Source organism: Kogia breviceps, chromosome 14 (assembly GCF_026419965.1).
Source record: "Kogia breviceps isolate mKogBre1 chromosome 14, mKogBre1 haplotype 1, whole genome shotgun sequence".
Taxonomy (NCBI): Eukaryota; Metazoa; Chordata; class Mammalia; order Artiodactyla; family Physeteridae; genus Kogia; species Kogia breviceps.
Window position 1 is genome coordinate 1,457,044 of NC_081323.1, and position 19,689 is coordinate 1,476,732.

Below are 19,689 nucleotides of genomic sequence, written 5' to 3' on the forward strand. Positions count from 1 at the left end.
ACCCCCAGGCTGACCTCTGACACCCACTAACCTCTTCACCCTCAGCCCAGCTCAGTACCCTGTTCCATCTCCGTGACCCCTAGTGACCCGCTTCTAGCTCGCCAACCCCGTGACTCCCCGATGGCCTCAGGCCCACCCCTCACCCCACGCCCACCTGCCCCCTGCCCACAGTGTGTGACCACTGTGTGGTCCTGCTCCTGGATGACCTGGAGCGGGCCGGCGCTCTCCTCCCCGCCATCCGGGAGCAGCTGCGTGGCATCGATGCCAGCTCCGTGATCTGGGCCCGGCTGCACAGGCTGAACGCCTCCATAGCCGACCTGCAGGTACTGCCTGGCCCGGCCCCCCGTCCTCCCGTTCCCAGGTCGCAGGCTCTCACCTTCCCCTCCCCGCAGAGCCAGCTCCGGAAACCCCCTGGCCCCCGTCCTGAGACCGCACAGCAGCTGGAGGCACTGGAACGGCAGACCTCAAGCCTCGGGCAGGACGTGCAGCAGCTGGATGGCCAGGCAGGCGCTTGGGGAGCCCTGGCCCAGAACCCACCCCCTGGAGTGCTCTTCCTCCAGGAAAGCCCTTCCCCAGGACCGCTTCCTCTCAGCAGACCCCCTCCCACAGACGCCTCTGTCCCCAGGCCCCAGACCATCCAGCGTCACCCCTGACCCCGGACCCGCAGCTCAGGCTCGAGGCATGATGGGGTACTTCATCCACAGGCCACGGGGGCCCGAGCCCAGGCCGGCCAGCTCCTGGACAGCACCGAGGCCACGTTGGGCCGGGCACAGACGCTGCTGGCGGCCATCCGGGCTGTGGACCGCGCCCTGAGCGGTAGGGGCTGGCCCACCTGGGCGGGGCGGGGAGAGTCAGAGCAGGGGGCATGCCTCTAGGGGGCTCGGTCTTGAAGAACCGGCACATTTGTATGTTTAGACAGGGAGATGGGCCTCGGCTGCGGGCCAGCGCCCCCCCCACTTCCAGGCTGAGCAGACGGCAGTGGTGGGGATACTGGGGGGGGGGCCCTAGGAGGTGAGGGGGTGTGGGCGAGAGGGCTGGGCAGGCCTGTAAGTCGCGGCCTGGAGCCAGGAGCTCTGGGGGCCATCCCGGGCACACCGGGTTACACGGGGGTTGTCTGAAGATGCTTGGCTGGGCGTTTCTGGCTTGGAAGCTAGTGGCAGAGGTGTGCCCAGGCAGCAGGCCAGCCCTGGGCCCTGACAGCTGGCTCCCCAAACCCACACAGAGCTCGAGTCCCAGACGGGCCGCCTGTCACCGGCCAACGCCTCAGCCCTGTCGGGTGAGCAGCTGCGCCGGACACTGGCCGAGGTGGAACGGCTGCTCCGGGAGATGCGGGCCCGTGACCTGGGTGTTCCACGAGCAGCCGCTGAGGCCGAGCTGGGGGAGGCCCAGAGACGTGAGTGGTGTCGGCCCTGGGTAGGGCAGAGACGGGAGGGTTGAGGACCCAGCTGGGGGCTCTGGGGCCGAGGTCAGCCTCGAGTGGCATCCCGTCAGCTTGGGAGGGTGGATGGGGACTGGCAGGTGCCGGGGGTCACTGCCCAAGTGCCCGTCCTTACACTGGGTGTCGGCCAGTGCTGGCCCGTGTGCAGGAGCAGCTGACCAGGCGCTGGGAGAGGAACCAGGCGCTGATAGCACGCACCCGAGACCAGCTGGCCCAGCATGAGGCCGGACTCATGGACCTGCGGGAAGCCCTGAACAGGGCGGTGGGCACTACGCGGGAGGCGGAGGAGCTCAACAGCCGCAACCTGGAGCGGCTGGAGGAAGCCCTAGTAGGGAGCCTGCCCCGCCGGCCCGGCCCGGCCCGGCCCGCCCCTCCCCGCCCCGCCCCACCCCACCCCACCCCACCCCCTCCCTTTCACCCTCATACTCATCATCCGCTACCCTGTCACCCCCCCCCCTTTTATTTTCCTGCCTCATCCTTGTTCTGTCACCTCCTCCTCATTCCCCATCGTCTCCAGCAACGGAAACAGGAGCTGTTGCGGGACGACGCCACTCTGGGGGCCGCTCTACAGGCCGCCAGAGACACCCTGGTCCGGCTCTCTGAGCTTCTGCGTGGCATGGAGCAGGCCAAGGAGGTGAGCCCCACCCCCTCCCAAAGGGCTGCACGCTGGGTGGGGGTGAGTAGGGGATGGGAACGAGGGTCCCACCGAAGCGCCCCCCCGCTCCCCACAGGAGTATGAACACCTTGCTGCCAGCCTGGATGGGGCCCGGACGCCGCTGCTCGAGAAGATGCGGGCCTTCTCCCCGGCTGGTGGCAAGGTGGACCTGGTGGAGGCCGCCGAGGCCCGTGCGTGGCAGCTGGACCAGCTGGCGCTCAACCTTTCCAGGTACGGGGCCCAAAGAGGGTGCCGCTGGGGGGTGGAGCCAGGGCCTGGAGGTGGCATAGCTGGTCTGGGAGGGCTCTTAGAAGGAGAGGCTATGGCCCCTGCAGGGGCCGGGCGGAAGTCTGGGCCCAGGTTGGCAGGAAGGAGCAGGAGAGGCACACACAGGGCGGTGCAAGGCCGGGAGTCTAGAGCGGCCAGGCGGGCCATCCCAGCAGCCAGGCAGGAGGAGGCCCGTGAGGTGGGCGGACCCCCCCCCCCCCACCTTGGGACCCTCCCTGTTTCCCCTCACAGCATCATCCAGGGAGTCAACCAGGACCGCTTCATCCAGCGGGCCGTCGAGGCCGCCAACGCCTACAGCAGCATTCTGCAAGCTGTGCGGGCCGCCGAGGGTGCCGCCGGCCAGGCACAGCAGCAGGCGAGCCGTACATGGGCGGTGAGGCCCTGACCCCCCCCCACGGCCCTGGCAGGAGCCCCTGTTCCCTCGCAGCTCTACCGGGCAGGTGTGAACTGCATCCTGTTTCTGTCTACAGGTGGTCGTGCAGCGGGGCCTGGCGCCCCGAGCCCGGGAGCTGCTGGCGGACAGCAGTGCCCTGGAGGAGGCCGTTCTTGGGGAGCAGCGGAGGCTGGGCCTTGGTGAGTGCTGGGTCCAGCTGGGTGTCCGGGCTCCGTGGGGACCCTCACCTTCCAGCCGTGTGGGTCGTCACCGTGTGAGTCAGGGTCGCGGCTGCCCTCTGTGGGAATTTCCCCCACCGCTCAGCAAGTGCGTCCCTGGGAGCTCTGCGAAGGCCCGCCACCCACCCTGGCTTCGTGACAGGCCCCCAGGACATGGAAGGGCCTGGGGAAGGGGACGTGGGGACCGGCTGACGGTTTTCCTGCTGTCCTGGCTGAGGGCCGTGTGTGTGCCAGGCTGTTGAGGAGGAGCAGGTGGGGAGCGGGGAGAGGGGTGCGCCCTCTGCTGCTAGCGCCTCAGGGCACTGGTGGCCATGAGCAACGGCTCAGCTTTTCTGAGCCTCCGTTGTTTCACCTGTAAAATGGGAATAATTGCCTTGGCTGTGGACCCAGGAGGCTGCCCCAAGACTTGGGTGCCACTGCCACCCCCTGAGCCGAGGGCCCTCGTGTCCATACGTCTCCATCTGAGTGTGTGCGTGTGAGCCTTAATCCTCCCTGGTCAGGAGGGAGGACTGAAACGGGCCGCGCCTGTACCCTGGGGGCGGGGGCTCCTTGGGACTGAGGCTGCCTGCCCCACAGCGTGGGCCACCCTCCAGGGCACCGGGACCCAGCTCCGCGATGCCCGAGCCAGGAAGGACCAGCTGGCGGCCCGAGTCCGGGAGGTGCAGGCCATGCTGGCTATGGACACAGGTGGGTCTCCTTCCTGCCCCCGCCCTCACTGCTTGTCCCCAGAGCTGAAGAGACACCTGCCCGGATAGACATCAGCCAGCCTGTCCAGTAGTAGGCTGTGATGGGGGACATGTTCACACTTGCGCCGTCCGGAGTGGTGGCCGGGGCAGCTGAGGGGGGCCCCCTGTGTGGGCAGCTCCAACCCTAGGGACCCTCCCCAGCCCTGGGATCCACTTCTGGTCGGAGACAGACGCCAAACGAACGTAGCCCCGGGCAGCAAGTGAAAACTGGAAGGGGCAGGGAGCGCGCGGAGAGAGGTGGCGCAGGGCAGGCGGGAGTGTGCGGCAGGGACTTGGGGCATCTGGGGGAGGGGGGGGAGGCGGAGGCAGCAGCAGAGGCCAGAGTGGCTGGAGCTGAGGGCTCGGGGGCCAGGGGGCCAGGAGGGCTCAGGGCGGAGGAGGGAGCCCTGCCAACTCGAGAGTCCACCTTCCCCACAAGCCTGGGTTGGGGCCACGGGGACTCTGGGAAGGCGGGGGCTCGGGAGAGATGGTGTTGGCGGGGGTGGGGAGGGCCGTGGGGAGGCAGGGCTGAGCCAACACCGGGTGACCCAGCTGTGGCGAGAGGCTGGCACAGGAGGGGCCATCTGGGAGAGGACGGGGGGTGCGCTTCCACCGCTCTGAGGCTCTCACGAGATCAGGGCGTGGGTGACATCCCTGTTGCTGCTCTTGGCACGGGGGGTCTTGGTGGTCTCCCCAGATGGGGATGAGGCCCCCCCGGTGGTCCTCGCTTGCCCCCCGCTGAGCCTGCACGCTGCTCGCCACAGATGAGACAAGCAAGAAGATAGCCCACGCCAAGGCCGTGGTCACTGAAGCCCAGGACACGGCTGCCCGCGTGCAGTCCCGGCTTCGAGACATGCAGAAAAACGTGGAGCGGTGGCAGGGCCGGTACAAGAGCCTGCAGAGCCAGGACCTGGGCCGGGTGGTGCTCGACGCAGGCCGCTCAGGTGGGCCCTGGCGCGCGGTGCCCTGACAGAGGGCGGGCCGGGGTGGGGAGGCCAGGGGCTCAGGGCTGCCTCCCCCCATCCGCTCCGCCCCTGCAGTGTCCACCCTGGAGAAGACGCTGCCGCAGCTGCTGGCCAAGCTGAGCCTCCTGCAGAACCGTGGGACGCACAACGCCAGCCTGGCCCTGTCGGCCAGCATCGGCCGCGTGCGGGAGCTCATCGCCCAGGCCCGGAGTGCTGCCAATAAGGTGGGTGCGAGTGCCAGGGCCAGGTGGGCGTCTGGGAGACCGGGAGGCAGACGCTGATGGGCTCTGCGCACCCCCACAGGTCAAGGTGCCCATGAAGTTCAACGGGAGCTCAGGGGTGCAGCTGCGCACCCCTCGGGACCTCGCCAACCTTGCCTCTTACACCGCCCTCAAGTTCTACCTGCAGAGCCCAGAGCCGGCACCCGGCCAGGCCGCCGGGGACCAGTTTGTGCTGTACATGGGCAGCCGCCAGGTAGCGGGTGGGCCCGGTGGGCTGGGCGGAGCTGGGCGCCAGGCCGCCAGGCCGCAGCGGGTGGCCCATGCCAGGTCCCTGTCCCCCTGAGTCTCCTGCCGCCACAGGCCACCGGCGACTACATGGGCGTGGCTCTGCGTGGCCAGAAGGTGCACTGGGTGTACCGCCTCGGGGGGGCTGGCCCCACGGCCCTCAGCATCGACGAGGACATCGGGGAACAGTTCGCAGCCGTCAGCATTGACAGGTGGGAGGCCCGGCCCTCACGGTGCTCCCCCACCCGCCGCCAGGCGTGGCCGCGTGGCCACGCCTCCCTCTCTTACCTCTGCCCTCAGGACCCTCCAGTTTGGCCATATGTCTGTCACAGTGGAGAATCAGATGGTCCAGGAGACCAAGGGTGATACGGTGGCCCCTGGAGCCGAAGGGCTGCTCAGTGTGGGGCCTGAGGACTTTGTCTTCTACGTGGGAGGCTACCCTGGCAACTTCACGGTGAGCCCGGCGCGGCCTGGGTGCGTGGCCACCCCGCCCTGCACCCCTGTCCCAGGAAGTCCTGCTCAAGGTCTGGCTTCGGTCCATCGCGCTGTAGCCTGAGTTCCTCCCCTTGGGTCTGTCCTGGGCCGGAGGCTCCCTGACCGTGCACTGTGCCCACAGCCCCCCGAACCCCTGCGCTTTCCCGGCTACCGGGGCTGCATCGAGCTGGACACGCTGAACGAAGAGGTGGTCAGTCTCTACAACTTCGAGAAGACCTTCCAGCTGGACACAGCCGTGGATAAGCCTTGTGCGCGGTACGTGCGGCCTGAGCCCCCCTCACCGTGGCTCAGCCCGCCCTCGGCTGACCCTGCCCCCTCTGACCCGCAGCTCCAAGTCGACCGGGGACCCGTGGCTCACGGACGGCTCCTACCTGGACGGCTCCGGCTTCGCCCGCATCAGCGTGGAGAGCCAGCTGAGCAACACCAAACGCTTCGACCAGGAGCTGCGGCTTGTGTCCTACAGCGGGATCCTCTTCTTCCTGCGGCACCAGGCACGTCCGCCGCCCCCACGGCCCGGCCCGCCAGCCCGCCCGGCCCGTGCTGACCCTCCCCTCCCCACCAGGACCAGTTCCTGTGCCTGGCCGTGCGGGAAGGCAGCCTCGTGTTCCTCTACGACTTCGGCGCGGGCCTGAAGGAGGCCGACCCGCTGCAGCGCCCGCCGCCTCTGACCACGACCAGCAAGGCGGTACTTGGGGAGGCCCCGGCGTGGGAAGGGGCGGGGGTCGCAGCTCTCGCCCTGAAGGTACCACCCCGTGCTGGCGCTTCCCAGATCCAGGTGTTCTTGCTGGGGGGCAGCCGGAAGCGCGTGCTGGTGCGCGTGGAGAGGACCACGGTGTTCAGCGTGGAGCAGGACAGCACGCTGGAGCTGGCCGACGCCTACTACCTGGGGGGCGTGCCACCCAGCCAGCTGCCCCCGAGGTGAGCACTGGCCCTGGGGTGGGGCGGGCGTGATGGGCAGGGCCCGGGAGAGGCCACCCCTGGCGCTTGTCCCACGGACTGTCCCCGCAGCCTGCGGCGGCTCTTCCCCTCCGGAGGCTCGGTGCGCGGCTGCATCAAGGGCATCAAAGCTCTGGGCAAGTACGTGGATCTCAAGAGGCTGAACACGACGGGCATCAGCTCCGGCTGCACCGCCGACCTGCTGGTGAGCCCCCACCGTCCCCCCGTTGCGCGCCCTCTCTCGCCACCGCGGGCCCTCACGGTCGTCCTGCCCGCAGGTGGGACGGGCCATGGCTTTCCACGGCCACGGCTATCTGCGCATGGCGCTCCCCAGCAACGCCGTGCCCCTCACGGGCGACGTCTACTCCGGCTTCGGCTTCCGCAGCAGCCAGGACAGCGCGCTGCTCTTTCACCGGGAGTCCCCGGTACGTCCGCCCCACCACCTCTGGGGCAGCAGGGTGGGGCTGGTGGCCCGAGGGAGGGAGTCTGGGCCCCCGGCCTGGCCCGCTGACCCAGCCACTGTCCCCAGACCGGGCCATGCGAGGTGTACCTGCAGCAGGGCCACGTGACCCTCCGGCTTGCAAGGACCGAGGTGAAAACGCGACGGGGCTTTGCCGATGGGGCCCCCCACTATGTCACTTTCTACAGCAACGCCACAGGGTGAGTCCGGCTTACCTGGCCTCTCCAGGGAGGGGGCGCAGTAGAGCCGGGGGCGGCGGGGGGCAGGTCAGAGGAAACACTGCTCTCCTCGCCAGGGTCTGGCTCTATGTGGACGACCAGCTTCAGGAGATGAAGCCCCACCGGGGGCCGTGGCCCCAGCCCCAGCCTGAGGGGTCGAGTCAGCTCTTCCTGGGGGGCTTGCCCAAGTCCGACGCCCTCCGTAACTTCAGCGGCTGCATCAGCAACGTTTTCGTGCTGCGGTGAGCTGAGTGGGCCTTGGGAGGGCTGGCGACGACCTGCCGGCCCGGCCCAGCGCTGACCCGCACATACCCCCTGCCCTCCGCAGGCTCCTGGGGCCGCAGCGCGTGCTTGACCTGCAGCAGAACCTGGAGGGCATCAATGTGAGCTCAGGCTGCGACCCGGTCCCTCGCACCCAGGCCCCAGAGCAGAGCCCGCAAGGACTGCGGGCCACGGTGTCTCGGAAGGTGGGGAACACGGGGCTGGGGTAGGCAGAAGGTGGCCTCCACGCACTCCTGCGTTCCTGCATTCCCTCATCCCCATCCGACCCCCCAGGCCTCCCGCCGCAGCCGGCAGCCCGCCCAGGACGCTTCCTGCTCGCCACCCTGGCCCCTCAGGGCCATACGAGACGCCTACCAGTTTGGGGGTCCCCTGTCCAGTCACCTGGAGTTTGCACACGTCCCGCCCCCCACCAGTAACTGGTAAGGCCAGGGGCGGAGGTGGGGAGAGGGGGCTGCTGGGGGGGTGGGGGCAGCCCGAGGCTGATGCCACCGCCTGGCTCCCAGGTCGCAGCTTGACATGCTCGTCCGCCCGCATGCCCCTCAAGGGCTCCTGCTCCTCGCCGCCCCCCTGACGGCCAGCAGCCCTTCCCTGGTCCTCTTCCTGAGCCACGGACGCTTTGTCGCTCAGACGGAAGGCCCTGGGCCCCCGATCCGAGTCCAGAGCCGCCAGCGTCCACGGACTGGCCGGTGGCATACAGTGAGGGGCTGGGGGGAGGGGATGCAGGGGCGGGGCGGGGCGGGGCGGCGGCCCTGGGGGCTCCCATCCTGATGTGCCTTCCCACTCCCAGGTGTCTGTGCGTTGGGAGAAGACTCGGATCCAGCTGGTGATGGATGGGGTCTGGGCCCAGAGCCGGGAGGGGCCAGGCCGGCGGCACCAGGGGAAGGAAGGCCCCCGGCCACACACTCTCTTTGTGGGGGGCCTCCCTGCTGGTGTCCACAGCCCACAGCTCCCGGTAAGAGCCGCCTCGCCCCAGCCTCCCGCCCCTGCCCCGCTGGACGCTCTCCACCCTCCTCAGCACCCCAGGGAGCTGACCCAGCTCACCCCTCTGTGCCCACACAGGTGGCCATCAGCCGCTCCGGGTTCAGCGGTTGTGTGAAGAGACTGAGGTTGGACGGGCAGCTCCTGGGGGCTCCCACCCGGGTGGTGGGGGCCACACCCTGCTTCTCCGGTCCCCTGGAGAAGGGCCTGTTCTTTGCAGGCGGCGGGGGAGCCATCACTCTAGGTCTGTCTCCTGCTGGCGTCGCCCAGTCCCCTATGTGCCGGGGCTGGGGTGGGAGTGACGCCCAGAACGGGATGGGGGGAGGGGGCGGCCTGGGGCCGAGGCCTCCCTCCTCTCACGGTCCCTCCCTGCAGACACCCTGGGGGCCACACTGCCTGACCTGGGCCTGGAGCTGGAGGTACGGCCGCAGACAGCCACCGGCCTCGTCTTCCACTTGGGTCGGGGCCCGGCGCCCCCCTACCTGCAGCTGCGCGTGCTGGGGAGGCAGGTAAGCGGGTTGGGCCGCAGCCTCAGGGCGAGATGTGGGTTGGCAGGGCCCTCGTGACGCGCTGCCGCCCCAGGTCCTGCTGCGGGCAGACGAGGGTTCAGGCGCGTTCTCCACGCTGGTGACGCTCCCCGAGGCACTGTGCGACGGGCAGTGGCACCGCCTGGCAGGTGAGCCGGGCCCCCTGACATCCCCCCCCTCCGCTGGGCAGCTGCAGACTGGGGGGTGGGACGCAAAGGCCATGGCAAAGGGCCCCCGGCCCTGGGGCTGGTGAGGGGCCCCCCGGCCCGGCCACAAGGAACCTGTGCCCGGCAGTGACCAAAGGCGGGAACAGGCTCCGGCTGGAGGTGGACCTGCAGAGCAACCACACCCTGGGCCCCGTGCCGGCCGCCTCGGCTGACGCCCCAGTGTCGCTGTACCTTGGGGGCCTGCCTGGTGAGTGTGGCCTCGGCCTGGGGGCAGGGGGAGGGAGGAAGGCTGCCCCTGGGGGCCAGGCACTGGGGTCACCCTGCTTTCCACCGCAGCGGAGAGACCAAGGCCTAGTGGGATGCCGGCCTCTGCTCCGACCCATCTCCCTCCTTCCCCCACCCCCAGAACCCTGGACGCGGCCTCCCGCCTACCGCGGCTGCATGCGGAACCTGGTGGTGAACCAGGCCCTGGTCTCCTGGCCTCGCGCTGCGGGCGTGCAGGGGGCAGTGGGGGCCGGCGGCTGCCCAGCCACGTAGCACAGCTGCCCCTCTGGGACCCCAGCCACCAGCTCCAGCGGCCAGGAGAGAGGGTCTTCGGAGTCCCCGGGCAGGCCGCCCCATGGGGCAGGATCCTGCCCCCCCGGAACCCCCAGCCCCTCCACACAACCTGCTGACACCGCCACCCTCGGCCGATTTTTTAGATGAAGTTTGTGTGTTTGTTACGTAGACTCCAGACTGTCCGGGTGATGAGTCTCATTTCTGGGAATGGTTTAAGTTATGTCTGACTTTCTAAGGGAAAGGGTAAAACACTGCAAAATGGGGGTTTTATACTTTTTATCTTTCAGTTTAATTATGAAATTTCCCTTCCACCAATTTTTAATGGGAGATCTGTAAGTCATTCATCCCTGTTTCTTGAAACAAAAATTAAAGTCACTTCTGTGTAACCGAGTGCTGACTTCAAATGGAGAAAAAGCAAAGCGGTCTGGCGGGTCTGGAGGTCTGAGGTGAGCAGAGCGCTCACGTGGGAAGCCCCTCCCCCAGCACGACTGTCCCTCAAAGTCAGTCAGAACCAGGACCTGGAGGGGCTTCCCGCACCAGCTCCCATCTGGCTGATGACGGGGGGGACGGACGGGGCCATCGCAACCCACCCCGGGCACGCAGACAAACCAGAGCTGGCAGATAAAAGACAAGACTTTTACTGATTAGCAAGTTGGGAGAGAGGTGAGAGGGGTGCGATCACAAGCGCCACTACTGAGGCCGCCCGCCCTGGAACCCGAGCCTCTAGACAGCAGATAACTTAATCTAAGCTCATGTCCTCCTCCTCGTCCTTCTTGTCCTTCCCGTCGCCCTCCTGCTGCTCGGGGCTGGCACTGTTCTGCATGGCTTTGGCAAACGCCTCCACATCTAAAACGAATTTAAAAGCACGAGGTGACCTCTCTAGGCCCTGGCTTGGCCCTGCTGGCCAGGGGGCTGGGGTGAAAATCGGACGGAGGCCAGGGCCATCGGAACAAGCCAGCCCCGTGCTCCACAAACAAACAGGGGAGGCCTTCAAGTGCGAGGAGAGAACCACCTCTGCCTCAACTGTGGCAGAGAGGCGGAGGGACAAGTACTTACCGCCCTTGTTGGCGGCCTCCACGGCCTCTGCGGGCAGCCCAAACTGGCACATGAGGGGGCCCAGCTGGCCCGAGGCCAAGGCCGCGCTGAACATGCCCAGGGCCTGCAGGGAAGAGCCAGGCGCCTGAGTCCATGCAAAGAACTGGGGGTGCCGCAAGGGCGCTCAGCGCTGTGTGTGTGTGGGGGGGTGTGCTGCAGTGGGCAGTGTCCCCCACTCCGAGCGCACAGCGGGGCCCCCGGGCCACGCGCCTACCTGCTGGAACTGGGGCGAGGTCAGCGTGTTCTGGATCTCCTCTGCAGTCTGCGGCAACGACTCCCCGGACGGCAGGTAGGGCAGCAGGCGCTCCTGGACATCCGCGTTGGCAAGGATGGGGGCCATGATCTCGGGCGTCAGCACGCTGGCCAGGTCCACTAGGGCACAAGCAGGCGGCCATCAGCAGGCAGGGGGCAGCAGGCACCTTCAGCCCCCAGCCTGGGGCCGAGGAGCACGTTACCTTGCTGGCCGCCTCCTGGCCCGGCCGGCACGTTCATAGTGGCTAGAATGCTCTGAAGGTCGCTCAGCTGGATGGGCTGGGTCGGGCTGGCTGCCGTGCTGGCTCCATTGCCTGGACTGGGCGCGGGGCTCGGGCTGCTCACCGAGGCAGCTGCTGGAGCGGAGGGGGCTGGGGTGGCGCGCGTGGAAGGGGCGGTGGAGGACGGGGTGACCGCTGCCGACGGGCTCCGGGAGCTGGGGAGAGTGAGGCCAACACTGCAACGGCTACACGCCCACCAAGGCACCGCAACGCGTCGGCCCTGCCCCAGATGTCCTCGTGCTGCCAGGGCCATGGAAGAGCCTGAAGCGAAGTTCAGGCGAAAAGGGAGGGACCCTGCCCAGATGCCTATTTCGTCCTTGGGCACCTCCTACGTCCGGCCCCCGTGAAAGAGGGAACACTCGGCCACGCCAGAGTGCGCGGGTGAGGTGTGAGGCTCACCTGGACGAAGAGCTGCTAGCTGGAGGCCCTCCGCTCCCCAGTAAGCTGGCCAGGCCCGGCCCTGTCAGCGCCCCCAGGCCACCTACCAGGAGCAAGGAGACGCCAGCTCAGACATGCCCAGCCAGAGGGCCCGCCCCCGCCCGCCCCCACCGAGGAGCAAGCAGAAAGGCCCTGCACTAAAGCCAGGGGGTGAGCAGGGGAAGGCGGTGACCACAGCGGGCCTGTGGGGGCCCAGGAGCAGCGACTACTCAGGTGTGTCCTGGCAGCTGAATCTGCTACATCAGATCACTTCTCCATCCCGTGACCCTACTAATGCACCTGGGCTCAAGGTAACACGGAGTTCAAATCCCTACAAAGTAACCAGCGTTTCTGAAGTGTCCCAGCAACACAACACGAGCCCGACAGGAGCTGGAAGCAGGCAGGCCAACCCAGGAGACCAGGGGCCCCGAGCACGCGTTCTCAGGCCCGGCACCTCAGCCAGCTGTGCTCCCCCGAAGTATGGACCTGGGTCCTCCCTGGGGGCCCTGGAAGGTCTTGCCCACCCAGCTCCCAGGTCAAATCCTAAGGCAAACCAGCCCCCTCCCCAGGGAGGCCAGGGCACGGAACATTCACAGGTGTCGCTCAGAGCCGATGAGAAGCTGCAAACAAAGGCTCCCGCGGGCCCGCGGCACCTTACCCAGCCCTCCGAGGCCGGCGGGGCCGATGAGCTGCATGAGCTGGCTGTGGCTCATGTTCCCCAGCAGGCTCTGCAGGCCGCCCTCACCTGCAAGACAGGAGGCGCTCAGGCCCGGGCCCCCAGCTCTGCGCACGCCCGCTGCCGCACGGCCCAGGGGCCGGCCCCCATCGGCTGCCCCGAACCACGTGGCGAGTGTCTCCCAACACGAGGCTGCGCAGTAGGGCTCGTACACCGCTTCACCACGTGGAGATGGGAGCACCGAGGGGGAACTGCCGAGAGGAGCTTCTAACCTGGACGCCTCTACGTCCATTTAAAAACCACCGGCCCGCACCACCAGGGATCCACGTCGGCGGAAACCCACTCTGACCTCCCCGCACATCGGGGAAGGTGACCATTACCGCCCAGCGCAGACAGCTCGTGGCCTCCGCTCCCACTCGCCCCTAGGGCTCCGGGCACCGGCGGGTTGTTCAGATACTCGTTGACCTTACGGCAGTGCTCCTCGTCCTGGTCCGTCTTGGGCTCCTGTGGGGAGGACACGGCAGCAGGCGCAGCTGAGCAGCCCACCCATCAACAACCATTCCGACGAGGGACCCGAGGCCCGGAGAGGTGACCACCTGTCCGCGGTCACAGCAAGGAGAGGCCCCAGCGGGGTGCACGGGGACAGCAGCCCAATGTGCCCACTGGGGCTGTGCTAACATCCGTTTTACAGGTGGGGAGACTAAAGCACTAGGAGCGCTCAGCACAGGGCAATGCCCTAACCCTCCAGACGCGGTTCTTTCCGCAACGGTCTAAGACCGCAAATCCTTCAACACGTGAAATAGCCCTGCTACCACACCACTGTCCACTGAGCAGCCGCGGCCCTCCAGGGTTAGCTGGGCACTGACTATGAGCACTTGGGTGGGGGGGGGGGGCGGCAGGCAGCACCACCCTGCGGGCACCCCCAGAACTGCGAGACAAAGCACCCACAATTCATTTATCCAAGAGTCACCGAGTGTGTGTGCAGCGGGCCTGCAGGGTCATGGGGTGGGGGCCGGGGGAGGCACACAGGACACAGCCCTAACCTCAGAGCAGAGGGGAGCAGAAAATGCAGGGGGTGATATGAGTCTGACAACTTTTCTTGGCGAAACTGTGGAGAAACGAGCTCTACACCAGCGACCAGCAAACCATGACCCCATCTGTGTTTGCAAATAAAGTTTTACTGACCAAGGCTGCGCCCACCCATTTACTTCCTGTCCACGGCCAGTGTCACACTACTTCAGCAGGTGCCACACAGACCACCAGCCCCCAAAGAGGAAAACCTTCCCTGCCCTGTTCTAGAAGGTGCTGGGGGGAGGGGAGCAGTACAACCTCTGTCAAAACTACAAACGCAGGTGCGTACCCGCTGCACGAGCAAGCCCACTCCCAGTGGGTACGAGGATGGCCTGGTGCATTGCCACCCAGAGACCCCCAGAGCACACCACGAGGAGAAGAGGCAGGACAGGGACACCACACAGGCTCACCCCTGCTTTTGGTCCAGGCTGCTCGTGACCCTGGGTGGGGGGCCACTGGGAGACGAGCAAACCACAGGCAGAGACAGGACTCAGCCCGGAAATCACTCCTGTCGGTCAGCCAGGGAATTCCATTCTCGAAAGGGCATCCAAAGCCCAGTTACAAGTGTCTGGACTCTGGCGGAGCCTGCCCCCAATGGCCCCCCCACAAGGCGATACGCTGGAATCCTTAGGCTCCACGGCAAGCAAGGTCGGCACCAGCTGGTCTGTGAAAGCGAATTCTACCAGCCGGTGACCAAGCTTCTAACCTCATTTTATGATAGGAAGAAAAGACAAAATGTAAACAAAACCTACATACCTGCATCCAAAAGAAGAGCCGTTTGGATCCCGCCTTGAACTTGAGCACGTAGACCCTCCCGCTGGGGCACTGAGGCACGCGCTTGAACTCACAGTCGTCAGGGAAGATGATCAAATCCTACAGAGAGCAGCACACAAACAGAATCAGCTCCACGAAAACACCACTGCGGAGCCCCAGAACCTCCAGGAAAACAGGCTGGACCCTGTGCCTAAGTGAGTGCGGGTGCGGGGAGAGGACACGGGACACAGACGCCAACAAGTCGCCAAGCCCATCACCAGCAGGGTGTCTGCAGGGCAGACAAACGAGGGTCTGAGGCACCGCACGAAGGCCACGAGGGCCAGAAGAGGGGCTCGGTGCTGAACAGGGAAGGAGGGCTTCGGGCTCCTGAAGGATTTCTAACACAGACGTTTGGGGAGCAACATTCCAAGATGAATTAAAAAGTCAACTCTGGGGCTTCCCTGGTGGCGCAGGGGTTGATAGTCCGCCTGCCGATTCAGGGGACGCGGGTTCGTGCCCCGCTCAGGGAGGATCCCACGTGCCGTGGAGCAGCTGGGCCCGTGAGCCGTGGCCGCTGAGCCTGCGCGTCCGGAGCCTGTGCTCCGCAACGGGAGAGGCCACGGCAGTGAGAGGCCCGCGTACCGCACCCCCCCCCCCAAAAAAAAAGGTCAACTCTGACCTGCTCTCGAATCTAACGAACCTAACAAAAAACGATTTAGTCTGAAGAACAAAGAACACTAAATAAGATGACTGCTAGAGAAAGCTTTCTGGAAGGCTGTGATAAAGACCAGGATTTTTACCTGGTTTCTCCAATTCTAGGCACCTAATCTTCCGTTTTAAACGTACATACGCGGACGGAGAAACGTATATAATCATTGAGACTAGGAAGCCCCACAGGTAAAAGAAAACAGCTGATGAGGGCACTAAACCAATGGATCCACGCATCCCACCAACACACTCCAAACTGAAACAGCTGCTCTGTGCCCAGAGCACGGGGCCCTCCTGTAAAAACCACGCTGTCCTGACAACTAGACGGGGGTCCTTAGGATGAGGTTCAGGCTCCCAGACACTTACGTCTTCCACGTTCCCCGATGTCCTGTCTTTCCAGCAAAAGTGAATGAGGGAGTCATCCGTCTGCTGAATGTACACAAGCCCTTTCCGTTTATCTGGGGTGACAGTAGTTCCTTTCAATGACATTTTTCCGGCCCGAAACTCCACCAAATACTTGTTGGAGGACCCACGGGAGCCTGGCACCAGGCTTGGAAACAGAGCGCCTGAAGTCGTCATCCTGAAAGAGGGACCAGCATACAGAGCCGGTCACTACGGTGGACCTCCTAACTACGGTCACTACCGTAGCACCTCCAGATGCTACGCGGGAACTGCAACGGGCTGAGGGAAAGGGTCTCTCTCGGAAGCCCAGGATGTCCCCTGCTGGGAGCAAGGGGACTGGCCTCAGCCGCCCAACAGCTGCTGCCGAACTCCTCCTGGGGTGGACCGACCCCTCGGTACCTGAGCCCGTGGAACCAGGTCCCCAGCTTCTCGTGCTTCAAACAACGAAATTTACCTTTGCATCTAGACCCCATCACAGCGGGAGACCCTCGCCAACACCACCTTCCGTACTTTTAAAATAAACTGTCCTTTAACCTGCGGCTCCGAAAGATTTAAAACCTCGAGCTGGGCAGGTACACCGCTACCACACTGACTGGGAGACCACACTTGGGCCTAAACCTAGTTTCCATCGGACACACCGCCGGTAAACTGCAGCGCGGCCGGCTCGCTCCCTTCGGAGAGAAAACCCGAGCACCTGGGGAAACGCAGGCCCGCGGCCTGCCGACCCGCTCCCACCCACAGGCCCCACCGCCCAACGCCCTCGGCTACGGCCGCAGCAGGCCCGGGCGGCGACCAAGCTGCCCGAGAGTCAGGCCCCGAGAACCCCCGCCCGCGCTCGGCCCCCGACCCGGCCCCCAGCCTCTCCAGCCCCCGCCGACCCGGCGCCCGCCCGGGGGCCGCCGAAGGCGCAGGCCCCGCCCCTGGCCGCCTCCGTAACCGTCCCCGCCCCCGGCGACCCCGCACCTGGGCCGCGCCGACACTCGGCAGAGAAGCGCCCTCACGGTTCGCTCTTCCTCCTCGGCGCCTGCCGGGCCCCGCCGGAAGCCCCCGCTTGCCCCGCCCCGCCTACCGCTCTCGCCGCCGATTGGGCCCCGTCAGGTGAGGGACGGGCGCTGGCCCGCAGGCGATTGGTGAGGGCGGCCGCCCATCGCGCCGCCAGGCCCGCCCCCGTGCCGGCGGCTCTCTTCCGGCGGAAGCGCGGGCCGGCAGCGTGCGGGCCAGAGCGGCCTCTATTGTTGCTGTGTCATAGGGGCGCGGCGGCGGCCCCTGGCGGCGGCACCGGGAACGGCGAGGCGGGCGCGGGCCGAGCGGTGGGCATTGGACCCGGAACCCCCGGATCGCGGGGCTGGCTGAACGGGGGCACCTACGGGGGGCGAGGCGGGGTCTCTCAGGTTCGCGTCCCGGGGAGAAGGTGACTGACTGCAGCCCCGGACGCTGGCGCGTGGGCCCAGCGCCCTCCGGACGAGCGGTGGTCTCGTGGGGGCGCGTGCGGCGCACAACGCGGGGTTTAGGCAGTGGTCCGGCCCCGCGCCCCCAGACCGCGCTCAGTAACTGCCCCCCATCCTCCCCGGGCCCTGGGGGTCCCCCAGACCCTCTATAACGGTGACGACATGGCTGCCCCCCTATCGTCCCCTGGGCCCTGGGGGATCCCCCAGCCCTCCCCCACAGTAGTAATGACATTACAGCCCTCCATCCTCCGCAGACCCACCTATAACAGCAGCGTCGCGGCTGCCCGCTCATTCCCTGTCTGATGTGTGCAGTCAGAACAGGGTGAAGGCAGCTGCCCTCCACAAACCTGGACTAGATAAATGTAAGGCACTGCCCTCCCACTGCTTTTGTTTTCGCCGTCATTTACGTCTCTGTACATTTCTGCAGAGCAGAACACAGACACCTGGAGCAATGTGCCCTCCCAGCCCCACACTGACAGTGACGTGTGACCCCCTGCTCCAGGCGTGCTTGATTTACTATCAATCTGTGTGTGTACGTAAAATTTGTTTTTAAGCTTTTTATGAAAGGTATAAAAGTGAAAAGTATTCTTTTATGCAACATTTTTTTTATTCATGTTGACACACGTAGCTCTAAACCATCCATTTTAACTCCTGTATAATATTCTGATGGATGGAATACCACAAGTTTTGTATCCATTGTTTTGTGATCTAAAGATTCACTAATTTTTTTTTTGTTACAGAAAATTGGGCTGTTTTTCATTTTAAAATATTATTTGTGTTAATAAGAAATGCGTTTATTTTAAAATTAGTTAATATTTATTTTAAAATGTCTAATGTAAATATCCATAGATAAAACCCACATAACACAAAAGCTCTGTGGGGTTCTTGATAATTTTTGAGAATCTAGAGGATTCCAGAGACCAAAGCGGTGGGAACGGCGAGCGTGAAGCAATTCTGTGACCTGTGACCGCGGTCGCCACCCCGGCAGCAATACCGTCCTGGGCCTTGTGAAACCAGGCAAGAAAACAGTAAGAAAACCAATCTGGCTTCCCTGAGAAGGGGCCAGCAGGCAGGTGTCACTTGTCCATCCAAAGTCTTGAAAAGTTAAAAAGCTGCCACCAGAGGCCACAGGGAAGCCAACCTTCCCTGGTGGCGCGGTGGTTGAGAATCCGCCTGCCGATGCAGGGGACACGGGTTCGTGGCCCGGTCCGGGAGGATCCCACGTGCCGCGGAGCGGCTGGGCCCGTGAGCCGTGGCCGCTGCGCCTGCGCGTCCGGAGCCTGCGCTCCGCAAAGGGAGAGGCCACAACAGTGAGAGGCCCGCGTACCGCAAAAAAACAAAACAAAACAAAGCTTTATACACTTTCACTAGTTTCCGTGAAAAATCTACAGTAAGGAAACAAGCTACAGGTAGACGGGCATCGCGGAGGCCAGTCTGAGCGCCCGGCCCAGCGGTGGGCTCTGGGAACCCAGCCCGTCTCCCTGAGCCTCAGCGCCTCCCTCAGGTGAAAGGCGGGGTGTGCAGCAACTGTGGCCACAGGGGTGGCAACAAGGAAGCTGGCAAGGACGCGCCCAAACGTCTCAGAAGGAGGGCGTACAGGTGGCGTGACATGCAGGAAAGGGGTGTGGACGGCATTATTCATATGGAAAACGCAAATTAAAACACACCTATTAGAATGGCTTAAAAAAAAGAGAGAGAAAAGAAAATTGACAATACTAGGTGCTGTGGAGTCTTTGGTGTCGGAAATACAAAATGACACACGGCCACTTGAGAAAAGTTTGGCAGGTGCTTTTGTTGTTGTTTTCTTTTTCTTTGTTTAACAATAGATTTTCTTTTTTAGAGCAATTTTAGGTTCACACCAAAACTGAGTAGAAAGTATACCCCACAGGCCTCCCCGCCATCCGCATCCCGCCATCCGCATCTCCACCGGAGCGCCGCGTCTGCTACAATCCATGCTCCTTCGTGGACACATCATGTCCCCAAGGGTCCAGAGTTTACATCAGGGTTCATGCTTCGTCTTGAATCCACGGGTCAAATGCTTAGTGACACGTGTCCGTCATAGCAGCATACAGAGCGTCTTCCCTGCCCTGAAAACCCTCTGTGCTCTGCCTTGTCCTTTCCTCCCTCTTCCGTAACCCCTGGCGACCACTGATTTTTTTTTTTCCAATTTGTTTTTATTGTGGTAAAAGAACACATAACAGAAAATTTACCATCCTAATCATCTTTAAATGTACAGTTCAGTGGTAGCAAATACATTCATAATGCTGTGAAGCCATCACCACCATCCATCTTCAGACTTTTCACTTTGTAAAACGGAAACTGTCTGCATTAGACACTGACTCCCCACCTCCCCCCATCCCCGACCCCAGCAGCATTCTACCTTCTGTCCCTATGAATCTGACGACCCTCAGTACCTCCTATATATGAAATTGTACAGTACTTGTCTTTTTGTGACTAGCTTTTTTCACTTAGCATAATATCCTCGAGTTTTCTCTGTGCTGTAGCACATGTCAGAATTTCCTTCCTTTTTAAGGGTGAGTAATCTTCCACTGTATGTACATCTACCCCACGTTTTGCTTATCCATTCATCAGCGCATGGATGCTTGGGTTGTTTCCACGATTCAGCTATTGTGAATAATGCCGCTATGAACGTGACTGAACAAATATTGCTTCAAGGCCCTACTTTCAATTTTGGGGGGCAGATACTCAGAAATGGAATTGCTGGATCATATGGTAATTCTATTATTAATTTTTTGAGGAACCGCCATACTGTTTG

The 19,689-nt window shown here is 64.0% G+C and overlaps 2 protein-coding genes across 3 annotated transcripts in view; one reads left to right on the forward strand and one right to left on the reverse strand.

The window, feature by feature from the left end:
* Positions 1-10,196, forward strand: part of LAMA5 (laminin subunit alpha 5) — a 51,935-nt gene extending 41,739 nt beyond the window's left edge. The window contains exons 49-80 of the mRNA XM_059036606.2: positions 172-323; positions 393-503; positions 705-816; positions 1,223-1,393; positions 1,570-1,766; positions 1,956-2,072; positions 2,170-2,324; positions 2,613-2,754; positions 2,852-2,954; positions 3,570-3,680; positions 4,483-4,662; positions 4,759-4,907; positions 4,987-5,157; positions 5,265-5,401; positions 5,490-5,643; positions 5,806-5,939; positions 6,013-6,175; positions 6,247-6,369; positions 6,454-6,602; positions 6,693-6,825; positions 6,899-7,045; positions 7,150-7,280; positions 7,376-7,540; positions 7,627-7,765; positions 7,854-7,999; positions 8,084-8,276; positions 8,368-8,532; positions 8,640-8,802; positions 8,934-9,067; positions 9,141-9,234; positions 9,380-9,499; positions 9,659-10,196. Of these exons, the coding sequence (XP_058892589.1) occupies positions 172-323; positions 393-503; positions 705-816; positions 1,223-1,393; positions 1,570-1,766; positions 1,956-2,072; positions 2,170-2,324; positions 2,613-2,754; positions 2,852-2,954; positions 3,570-3,680; positions 4,483-4,662; positions 4,759-4,907; positions 4,987-5,157; positions 5,265-5,401; positions 5,490-5,643; positions 5,806-5,939; positions 6,013-6,175; positions 6,247-6,369; positions 6,454-6,602; positions 6,693-6,825; positions 6,899-7,045; positions 7,150-7,280; positions 7,376-7,540; positions 7,627-7,765; positions 7,854-7,999; positions 8,084-8,276; positions 8,368-8,532; positions 8,640-8,802; positions 8,934-9,067; positions 9,141-9,234; positions 9,380-9,499; positions 9,659-9,789 (4,592 nt within the window). The 3' untranslated portion in view covers positions 9,790-10,196. The remainder of the gene's footprint in view (positions 1-171; positions 324-392; positions 504-704; positions 817-1,222; positions 1,394-1,569; positions 1,767-1,955; positions 2,073-2,169; positions 2,325-2,612; positions 2,755-2,851; positions 2,955-3,569; positions 3,681-4,482; positions 4,663-4,758; positions 4,908-4,986; positions 5,158-5,264; positions 5,402-5,489; positions 5,644-5,805; positions 5,940-6,012; positions 6,176-6,246; positions 6,370-6,453; positions 6,603-6,692; positions 6,826-6,898; positions 7,046-7,149; positions 7,281-7,375; positions 7,541-7,626; positions 7,766-7,853; positions 8,000-8,083; positions 8,277-8,367; positions 8,533-8,639; positions 8,803-8,933; positions 9,068-9,140; positions 9,235-9,379; positions 9,500-9,658) is intronic.
* A 236-nt stretch (positions 10,197-10,432) lies between these two features.
* On the reverse strand, positions 10,433-16,516 carry ADRM1 (ADRM1 26S proteasome ubiquitin receptor). 2 transcript variants are annotated; one of them, XM_059036563.2, is made up of 10 exons: positions 16,429-16,516; positions 15,430-15,643; positions 14,359-14,475; positions 12,912-13,035; positions 12,514-12,600; positions 11,838-11,919; positions 11,361-11,593; positions 11,120-11,277; positions 10,867-10,969; positions 10,433-10,656 (listed from the first exon to the last, which is right to left on the reverse strand). In XM_059036563.2, the coding sequence occupies exons 2-10, from the start codon at positions 15,640-15,642 to the stop codon at positions 10,550-10,552; spliced, it is 1,224 nt and encodes a 407-aa protein (XP_058892546.1). In that variant the 5' UTR covers position 15,643; positions 16,429-16,516; the 3' UTR covers positions 10,433-10,549. The 2 variants fall into 2 exon arrangements, with proteins under 2 accessions (XP_058892546.1, XP_066869176.1); XM_067013075.1 differs by lacking the exon at positions 16,429-16,516 and adding an exon at positions 15,920-16,334.
* Between the last annotated feature and the right edge of the window lie 3,173 nt (positions 16,517-19,689).

Coding starts and splice junctions, on each gene's coding strand:
- ADRM1 (XM_067013075.1), bottom strand. Junction 13,036..14,358: donor GGCTCTTCTTTTGGATGCAG/GTATGTAGGTTT, acceptor TCCTCCCCACAG/GAGCCCAAGACGGACCAGGA. Junction 10,657..10,866: donor GGAGGCCGCCAACAAGGGCG/GTAAGTACTTGT, acceptor AATTCGTTTTAG/ATGTGGAGGCGTTTGCCAAA.